A 10,222-nucleotide genomic window follows, 5' to 3' on the forward strand; every position below is an offset into this window, starting at 1 on the left:
TCATTGGTAGTGAAGTACTTCCAAGAACCTGCATGGTATAGAACTTTAACCGTCACGGCGAAGTGATTCTCAAAAAGTCCCAGATCCCCAAAACCGACCATTTTGTCAGTCGGTATCTGAAGCGCCTCATGTGCTGCTACAGCCATCGCCATAATGACGGCGTCTGGGGTAGAGCGGTCCATCAATAAGCCTGCAATGCTTGCGGCCAGACACATGTTGGTAGCTCCGGTATTAAAATCGAGCAACCATCGTGATTTCTTGTCAATGATTTTACTGTACATAACGCTCTTTAAGGCTCTGGAAGCACCCCCCTCGCGCCCCCTAACAACGAGGGAGATGATTCTAAAGGACCCGTACGCCAGTAATTCAGCCTTGCTCTGTAAAAGTTTAGATAGGTTTTCTAAAAACGTTACAGCGTCAAACACATCCCGAGATGACCGTCTGGTGAACAGGGGACTATTGAGACCCTGTCCCTGAAAACGCATCTGAAAGAAATCATTAGGACCCACATCGTGTAACAATCGTTCGATCAGCGTTTGCACAGCCTGATGTATAGCTATGATGCCATGATCTGAGGAGTGTAGGCGATCTAGGTTAACGAACCTAAACTCCTCATAGTGTTCTGTAGCGTTAAACCGCTCTACAGCACGACTATACCGTCTCACACTTTCCATAAAAACTGGTTCTGAAGCCTCAGTTTGAGAATTACTGGTTGTTGGAGAGCTCCCAGGGGTGTGGTTAGATGTAGGTGTGTTTTTAGACCTTCTGGTAACGCAGAGTCTGGCTTTCTTTAACTTTTTTATTACCAGCTTGCGTTTTCTAGAGCTACCAAGCCACTCTGGCTTCTTATGGGCCCATCTGGTTTTTGGTAAACGACCCCCGCCGATCTGAACAATGTCTGGCTTGTTTACAAATGGTGACACTGACACTACACCGACTTCGGACGGGGCTCCTCCAGACTGCTTAAGGCTGAGACGGCTCGGACCGCCACCCCCAGACGGCCTGTAAAGACCAGCAGCACCTCCTAACTCTATATTTTGAGGTCTTATGGGTGCAGGGCTTGGGGGTTGACATGACCTCTGACTATTGAGCGCTCGTAAAACTCTTAGAGCTCTACTAAGCAGGTGCTGGGGCTTCTTTTCATATTTAGACCTATGGCCCCCTGTACTGGTAAATGTAGTTCTAACATTCCCCGGGTATGTACGCTCACCTAGTCATGACGGGATGTTACCCATGGCCACAATTGTTGAAGCGCAAGTTTGGGCCATTGTGTTTCTACACCGAGCCATCAGCTGTTTTAAAGCCTTTATGCTAGCTCTGGATGCCCCTCTATTACCGTCGTTCTTACATAGTTTTAAAGTTTTTAGATGGAGTTGGCATTTTAACTGTCTGAACGAATGATGGATTTCTTTAACGTAGTTGTCTAGAACTCTAGCCCGGCTTGAAAGGTTTGTTTCAAGGCCAGTACTTGTGACACTAGAGGGGTGATTGCCAACTCCCTGAGCATCCCCCGTTATAGGACAGCGGCCGTTGTTATCACCCCCAATCACGGCTGAGGGATCAGAGCGGGACGTAAAAACAGGATTCCAGTGTGAACATCCAGGAGTTTGAGAGCCCTGATCATCGCTCGAGGGTGTTCCAAAACTCTGATTTTGCGTTCCGCTACACCCTATACTGCTGTCGGGGTATATTGATGATGATGGTGAAGACCATTGCGCACGGGCACTTGGCGCAGGACTGGTGGGGTCGTATGCCCCCGGGGGTGTATCGGGGGACATCAGACATGGGGATGCCGGGGCTTCAGAACTTTGGGTAGTACCAGCTAGAGCCTTAAGAAGCTCTATACAGTGGGAGTAGGGATCCTCTGCAGGGTGATCATTTTCCATGGAGGGGTCACATAACACAGCGGGGATAGTTGTACACCCTGGAGAGGTTAGGTCGAGGCCAGGCACGCCGGTATTAGAACTCTGGACCCTAGGGGGAGCCGGTTGTACCTCAACAAAATTTTTAAAAGACAGGTCTAGAGGCCCAGATTGTTGCTCAGGGTTCTGGAACTTCTTCCTACGATTCTTTAAGGACAGCCGATTTATTTTAGGGTTGCTGCACTGTTTTGGGGACCCTCCAGAGGCTTCACAAGGTGCAATCAGTTGGGCGCTTGGCGTTGTAAGAACGATAATGTCCGGATGGTCACACCCCAAACCCTGGATAGTTGTTGCAGAAGTGCCCGCTGTACTAGGTATTCCCTTTATGATGGATGATGTGGTGTCGTTATGAGTTGTACCTGGTCCAGGAGCGACGGATGTGGAGATGTTGCAGGGCGGGTCTCGGTGCTCGGGTTGGCTCACGAGTACCGATGACTTTGTGGGGTTTTGAACAGTCCCAGTGTAGACCTTTAAAGATGACATCCGCGGCTTAGGCTGAGGGCAGGCGTCTCCGGAGCTCTGGTGTGATGATTCTAGGACGTAAAGATAGCAAAATATAGATTAGGGCTAGTTAGAGCGGCTATACCTATGGGTCGGAAAGACGTTTAGACACACGCTGCACTGTATACACCAAACTCTACATTTTCTTAAACTCACCATGGTTTTTCCGGCTTGAGGGTCCCTTCTTAATGGGCGGGCCGTCCTTAGAACCAGGGGACTTCCTTTTGCGGGGCTGCTTTTTAAGCTTTCCATCCATATCCCGGCTCGCTTCAGCCATAGGAGCCCCTCGGGATAAAAAACATAAAAAAATAATGTTACACATACAATATAATACATAGACTATACGAACTCACTGAGATGACCAAATATAGGTCTGATTGTTAGACCCTGTTAGGTTTTCAATGGGGGTACAAAAAGACCCCTAATATATACCTGCAGAAACGTTATCCTGTGACAAGGTGCTTGACCCCTCTTGAACATGGAGGATTTGTTGGAGAGAGGCAATCGCGCACCTGAGTTCTGCATCATAACCTATGCAAACACATGGGTGCCCATTAGAAGTAAAATAAAAAAATAACATTCCTGACAACGTCGTTCAGAACGACCAAGGTCCTGTAACTCACCTTGCTGCACGGTCTCCATTTGCACAGGGGGTTCCCCAGACTCTTGACAGTCCTGTGTACAAGAGAGACAGATTTACCTTTAAACATACCACAATTCATCTTCTACGTCCGAACCCTTCATAAAAGCCCCACAAGGGTAGGACAAAAAGAAAAAAAAAAAAATTTAAAAATTTTTTTTAAAAAAATAATAATAAATAAAAAAAAAAAAAATTATAAATAAAAAAAAAAATTTTTTTTAAAAAAAAAAATTTATCTATCAAGATTCAAATTGTTGAATCCCTATGTTCTGTAAGTATAAATACATATTGACAACTGTAAAACTTTTCTCAAAAACTATACAAGGTTTAATAAACAAATTCCACATGGTGGCGCTCTTGCATAATACTACCTCTAGGACTGTCTCTATAAGACATAGACTGGAAAGTGGATCCTAGGATCCAGGCCTGGTTTTCACCTTAGCTGAACAAGGCTGTGAACCATGTGTGGGGGCGGAGCTCAGTCTAAACTCCTAGCTGAGCCAATTCCAACACCACACAGTCTTTGTTTTAAAAGAAAAAGAAAATGGCCGGATGTGGATGCAGCATGTGTGAGGTCCTGGGTTTTTTCAAGGCAACAAAATCAGATCCAAAGCCATCCTGAACTAAGGTGAGTGGGCTGTGGTACTTGAGGGGTCTGAAAAGCTTTTAGCAGGGATAGTTATTTTTTAATCATTATTATTTTAATTTAATTCAATATTTTTTTTTATTTATATGCTTTTAAAAAAACGACCTTGTAGGCCCCTAAACCCCTGTCCACACTTGCCACACAAACACACACAGATATATATATATATATATATATATATATATAAATAAATAAATAAATATATATATATATATATATATATTTTTTTTTTTTTTTAAAGGCTGTCACATGATGGCCTGGGGGTCTCTGAGCCCTGTGCTCAGGGACCTCATATTTGTATTTGTATTTTTTTTTTTTAAATGCTGCCCTAAGGGGTCTTGGGGGCCCCAATCCCAAGGCCCCCAAAACGCTATTCATTTTTATTTCTTTTTTTTTATATTTGTATGGGCCCTAGGGCCCTAGCGCGCGAGGTCAGGGCCCACAGACCCAGGCCTCGCGCCATTACTATTTTTTTTTTTTTTTAAAACAAGCAAATGCCGCACTCTGGCGGCAAGCGATCGGATCCCCGAGACCATGGGAACCCCACGAGGTCTTGGGGATCCGATCGGATGGTTTAATTAGAGAGAATACCGCGCTGAAACACGCACGGCATTCTCTCTAATTAAACTTTCAACGCGGCTCTCAGAAGCCGCTGGGGTGTTCCCCAGCGGCTTCTGAGAGCCGCGTTGTTAATAAGCCCATTTTTAAAAAAAAAAACTGCCGGCAGAGGTCTCCGAGGCTGTAAACGCTCGGAGACCTCGTTATCAAGTTAGGAGATCTCTTCACGGAGGCATCGCGACCTCCGAGAAGAGATCTCCTAACTTGATAACGCTGTCTCCGGGCTTTTACAGCCTCTGGAGACACGCGCTATTAACTTAACAAAGCGGAGCCCAGAGACCTGCAGGTCTCTGAAAGCCGCTTTGCTAGGTTAATAACGCGGGTCCCCAGAGCCCAGGACGGCTTTGGGGACCGGCGTTATTAACTTAACAAAGCGGCTCTCAGAGACCTGCAGGTCTCTGGGCTCCGCTTTGTTAAGTTAATAGCGCGTGTCTCCAGAGCCCAGGACGGCTTTGGGGACCCGCGTTATTAACTTAACAAAGCGGCTCTCAGAGACCTGCAGGTCTCCGGGAGCCGTTTTGTTAAGTTAATAACGCGTGTCCCCAGAGCCCAGGACGGCTTTGGGGACCGGCGTTATTAACTTAACAAAGCGGCTCTCAGAGACCTGCAGGTCTCTGGGAGCCGTTTTGTTAAGTTAATAACGCCGGTCCCCAGAGCCCAGGACGGCTTTGGGGACCCGCGTTATTAACTTAACAAAGCTGCTCTCAGAGACCTGCAGGTCTCCGGGACCAGTTTTGCTAAGTTAATAACGCCGGTCCCCAGAGCCCAGGACGGGTTTGGGGACCTGCGTTATTAGCCTAGCACAGCTGCTTTCAGAGACCAGCAGGTCTCTGAAAGCAGTTGTGCTAGGTTAATAACACCGGTCCCCAGAGCACAGACCGGCTCTGGGAACCACGAGTTATTAACCTAGCAAAGCTGCTTTCAGAGACCTGCAGGTCTCTGGGAGCAGTTTTGCTGTGTTAATTACTCGAGCCCCAGAGCGCAGTATGGCTCTGGGAACCTAGTGATTAACTTAACAAAACAGCTTTCAGAGACCTAGTGGCCTCTGAGACCAGTTTTGCTAAGTTAATCACAAGGGCCCCAGAGCTCAGGCCGGCTCTGGGGGGCCCTTGCTATGAACATTTTGGCGCTGCTCTCAAAAGGCCACGCGGTCTCGAGAGCCACGCCGCAAAAGTTCATAACCTGGGCACCCCAGAGCTATGGTTGACCCCTTGGAGCGTAGTTATTAATTTTAGAGCTCTGCACCCCGGAACTCATTGCGCTGAGCTCTAAAATTAACAACTAGGCCACCCCCAAAAGCTCACCACTTAAACACACTATTGCGGCCATATAATACTGGCCCATACCATAAAATACACATAAAAAAATACATAAAGAGCCCCATAACATTTCCTGTACAAATTAAATACAGCCCCACCACTAATACCCTTAGCTACACAACCCCCTGAACCATGACGTACACAATAAGCCCACCAAACTGCCATCAAAATAAGTGCAACCCCACAAAAATACAGGCCCCTACATAGTCCCAGAACCAATATGTACATATTAAGCAGTCCAAATACACCCCACATCGTAAGTGCACTCGCCCTGAAATACATGCCTATACATTGCACATTAACCCACAAGTACCAATTAAACAACCCCTAGCCCCACAAAACAAGTGCAGACTTTAAAAAATACCGACAGATACACAGCCCCAGAATCAGCAAGTACACATTAAAAGAACACCATCCCACAAAATGAGTGCAGATTTTCAAAAATACATGTCCATACACAGGTCCAGAACCATCAGGTACAAGTTAAGCAGTACCAATACAATCCCCAAAATAATTGCACCCCCATAAAAATACAGACAAATACATAGCACAAGACCCTACTAGTACCATTTAAACAAAATCACCCCACAAAGTAATTACAGTATCTCAAAAATACACTAATAGCAGCTTTTACATTTTTTATTTTTTATTTATTTTTTAAAAGCAGGCATTTTACATCTCTATGTATAGTTAAACAGATTGGTGCTAATGTCATTGTTAAACTTTAGTAAAACACATACACACATCACACTGTTACAGACCTTAAGTAGAAGATGTTCAGCATCACCAGTCTGAGCTCTGCCCTTCATGTTTCCAGCCATTATGTCCTGATGCGTCCCTGCTTGCCACAAATGTCAGTATGTAGTTCAGAAAAAAAGAGGCCTGTGAAGTTGGGGGGTTCTTAAACTAGGATCACAGTGGTAATTATGCCTGGGCTCTGTGATTGGTGGGACCTGGAAATAGGCATCTGTTATAGGTTAGCAATATTTGGCCTTTGTTGTGTTTCAACTTTTAATTACTGTGTCTGTTTTCTAATTTAACCCCACCTCTGTCACCCCTGGAAAGAATGTAAGCCCATCTCTGTTTTAGATTAGCCATGCCACAACAACCTCTGTTGTGTTTCAATCTTTTAATTACAGGGGCAGTTCTGGGAACCCCTGAAAGAATGTAGGCCCATCTCTGTTTTAGATTAGCCATGCCACAACAACCTCTGTTGTGTTTCAAACTTTTAATTACAGGGTCAGTTCTGGGAACCCCTGAAAGAATGTAGGCCCATCTCTGTTTTAAATCAGCCATGCCCCTCAACCTCTGTTGTGTTTCAAACTTTTAATTACCGTGTCAGTTCTGGGAACCCCTGAAAGAATGTAGGCCCATCTCTGTTTTAAATCAGCCATGCCCCTCAACCTCTGTTGTGTTTCAAACTTTTAATTACCGTGTCAGTTTCTAATTTAACCCCACCTCTGTCACCCCTGGAAAGAATGTAGGCCCATCTCTGTTTTAGATCAGCCATGCCCCTCAACCTCTGTGGTGTTTCAAACTTTTAATTACTGGGCCAGTTCTGGGAACCCCTGAAAGAATGCAGACATGTCTCTGTTTTAGATTAGCCATGCCACAACAACCTCTGGGGTGTTTCAAACTTTTAATTACAGGGTCAGTTTTCTAATTTAAACCATCTGGGAACCCATGAAAGAATGCAGGCCCACCTCTGTTTTAGATTTACCTCTCTACATTGATAGGCTGGCTCTAACATAAGCAGCATTTGACCATTCCCACTTTATTTATTTTTTGGATTAGCCAACAGTGTGGAGGTTTGACCAGACCGCCCACTTTGCAGCCCTGTGCAGAGGCCCCCTAACTGGCACTTGGGCATGAATGTCTGACATGTCCAGACCTGTCCCTCTCAGGCTCTGAAACCACTTGCACAGCACTAAGTCATACTTTTTTTTTTTTTTTTACACAACTCATAGGCCAAAACCCAGGGGCTAGGACCCAGACACAGGGCTAACACATGACACCACGTGTTCACAAACCACGTGACACCCCCATGCACGTCACTTCCGGGGAGGGCTTTCTGGGACACCGGAAGTCCCAGCCACCGGATATGACGTCATTTCCGGGGCGGGACAACTGTCACTTTTAATATGGTGATTAAAGGTATCCCTTCCTACTACTCATGGGCTCTCATGTATCATCATCGGGCTATGCCTAAAAGGAGAAGTTCGGGAACGCGGCTCAGATGAAGATTGGGCTGTCAACTTTCACAGCGCTTATATCCTTCGAATGATTCTTGACATATGTCTTCTTTAGGAGCTCTCCTTTTGATTATGGTCGGTTCCCTGTTGTTTTGTGCTAGTATACACAGAACGTTAGTGAGTCAAGTTTTACTCCTTTTTCTTTGTACATACTCACCACTGAATGAATAGAGTGTATTTACACACCTGATGTTCTGGAGAAAGTTTTTGTTTAAGTCCTAATGAAGCGTCAGTGGATCCTTTTTGCCAATTTTAGGCACAAAACATGTTGACTTTTTATAGTGGTTAAAGTCATTGTGCTTTTGCCTGTGATTATGTAAAGTGTGGGACCATTATTTCCCTTTCACTCTACTCGTGTTTTTAACATTGACCGGGTCCTCGCTCGTCTATGAATTTTTTTTTACACGGAGGAGGTGCCCGAGCCAATTTTATTTTTTATATCTTCAGTTGTTTCTCAGTAACCCAAGACCTTAGGTACTGAGATTCATGCGATTTTTATGGCTAGGTGGCCCTCTGTAGGGCCCGTCAGACATTGCAGCGCCAGTCTGACGTGGAGCATAGCCTGATGATGATACATGAGGGCCCCTGCTTCAATACTATTGTATGCCTGTGAGAGGAGTTTGTGTGCCCGCTAACTTGGAACAGTGCACCCATAATTCTTTTGTCATATTGGCCCTCATTACAACCCTGGCGGTCGGTGTTAAAGCAGCGGTAAGACCGCCAACAGGCCGGCGTAAAAAAAATGGAATCACGACCATGGCGGAAACCGCCAACATAGATAGCGACTTTAACACTCCGACCGTCACAGTGGTACAAACAAACACCCCGGTGGTCACCGCCAACAGACAGGCGGAAGACAATGTACCACCCACCCTATCACAACCCGGCAATCCGCCACCTTTTCCGGGGCGGAACCAACGTGAACAAAAACACGGCAGAAACAGGACTGGAAGGGAAACCACTCACCTCTCCACACCCCACGAGGAACCAGGACGCCATGGAGCCAGAATTCCAGATACTCCCTGCGATGGTCTTCCTGCTCCTCCATCAGGAGCACCAAAGACGGCGACGACGACCACGGTAAGTACTGCACTTACAACACAGGGAAGGGGAGAGGGAAAAGAGAATGACAAACACACACACAACTCGCAACACTCCCACCCTCACCCACAACAACATACTCACAAATACATGCAGCAACATTACATGTACCCTCCCAACCCCCTTCAATAAAGCAAGGACAAAAGGAATTGATTTGAACCAATGTAATCAATAAAAATCAGATAGTGCAATTTCAAAAATCAGTATATACAAATATGTACACCAACTACACAAATCCAGATAATACTCAAACATCGTCTGTGGATCAGAGTCCCAAAAAGCATGGACGAGGCCCACACATGACACAAGACTTCAAACGGAGAGAACACTGCAGGGCATCAGATCGAAATGAAACAGGCACCTCAGTGGGAGAGGGAGAGGGGGCACCTCAGCCTGATGAATGCACAACGCCACTGCTCCACGAGGGGACTCCATGCCCACTGCTGTATCCTGGGGAGTGCAAAGCCACAATCTCTCAAGTCTCTCCAGTGGGTGGTTTGCCCACTGCTTTATCCTGGGGAGTGCAAAGCCACAGTCTCTCAAGTCTCTCCAGTGGGTGGTTTACCCACTGCTTTATCCTGGGGAGTGCAAAGTAACAGTCTCTCCAGTGGATAATAGTCTCCACTGGTTCTGGAGGGGGCTTGATGCCCAGAGTGCTTCATCCTACCAAGGACTGAAGTAGTGGATGCCTTTCTCCACTGAAAGTCGTGCATCATGGAAGCTTCCCAGGCTCCTGGAACTGACCACCAGCCTCGGACGACTGATCACTGGGGACGGCAGCCATGTCTGCGGTGGTGCCACAGGCTCAGGATGTCGCGGGGCCGCTGGCGGTGCTTGCAGCGGGGTCAGTCACGGCGGTGCTGGTGGCGGCCTCTGTGGCAGCGGTGCTGGCGGTGTCCTCTTTGACATCGGTGCTGGTGGCGGGCTCAATGGCGGCGGTGCTTGCGGCGGCCTCTTTGGCATCGAGGCTGGCGGCGGGCTATGTGGCGGCGGTGCTTGCGCCTGCCTCTGTGGCATTGGTGCTGGCGGTGGGCTCTGTGACAGCAGTGCTGGTGGCAGGCTCTGTGACTGCGGTGCTGGTGGCGGGCTCAGTGACTGGAGTGCTGGTGGCCGGCTCAGTGACTGCGGTGCTGGTAGCGGGCTCAATGACAGCGGTGCTGGTGGCGGTCTTCTCCGCCATACAGTTGGCGTCAGGGTGGAAAGAAGGTGTGACACTGGTCCAA

The 10,222-nt window shown here is 47.1% G+C and overlaps 1 protein-coding gene across 1 annotated transcript; it reads right to left on the reverse strand.

The window, feature by feature from the left end:
- Nucleotides 1–743: 743 nt before the first annotated feature.
- LOC138260291 (uncharacterized) lies at nucleotides 744–2,688 on the reverse strand. Its single transcript, XM_069208628.1, has 2 exons — nucleotides 2,580–2,688; nucleotides 744–2,455 (listed from the first exon to the last, which is right to left on the reverse strand). Exons 1-2 carry the CDS (start codon nucleotides 2,677–2,679, stop codon nucleotides 1,215–1,217), a joined length of 1,341 nt encoding a protein of 446 aa, XP_069064729.1. The 5' UTR covers nucleotides 2,680–2,688; the 3' UTR covers nucleotides 744–1,214.
- Nucleotides 2,689–10,222: the final 7,534 nt, after the last annotated feature.

This window comes from Pleurodeles waltl, chromosome 9 (assembly GCF_031143425.1).
Source record: "Pleurodeles waltl isolate 20211129_DDA chromosome 9, aPleWal1.hap1.20221129, whole genome shotgun sequence".
Classification (NCBI taxonomy): Eukaryota; Metazoa; Chordata; class Amphibia; order Caudata; family Salamandridae; genus Pleurodeles; species Pleurodeles waltl.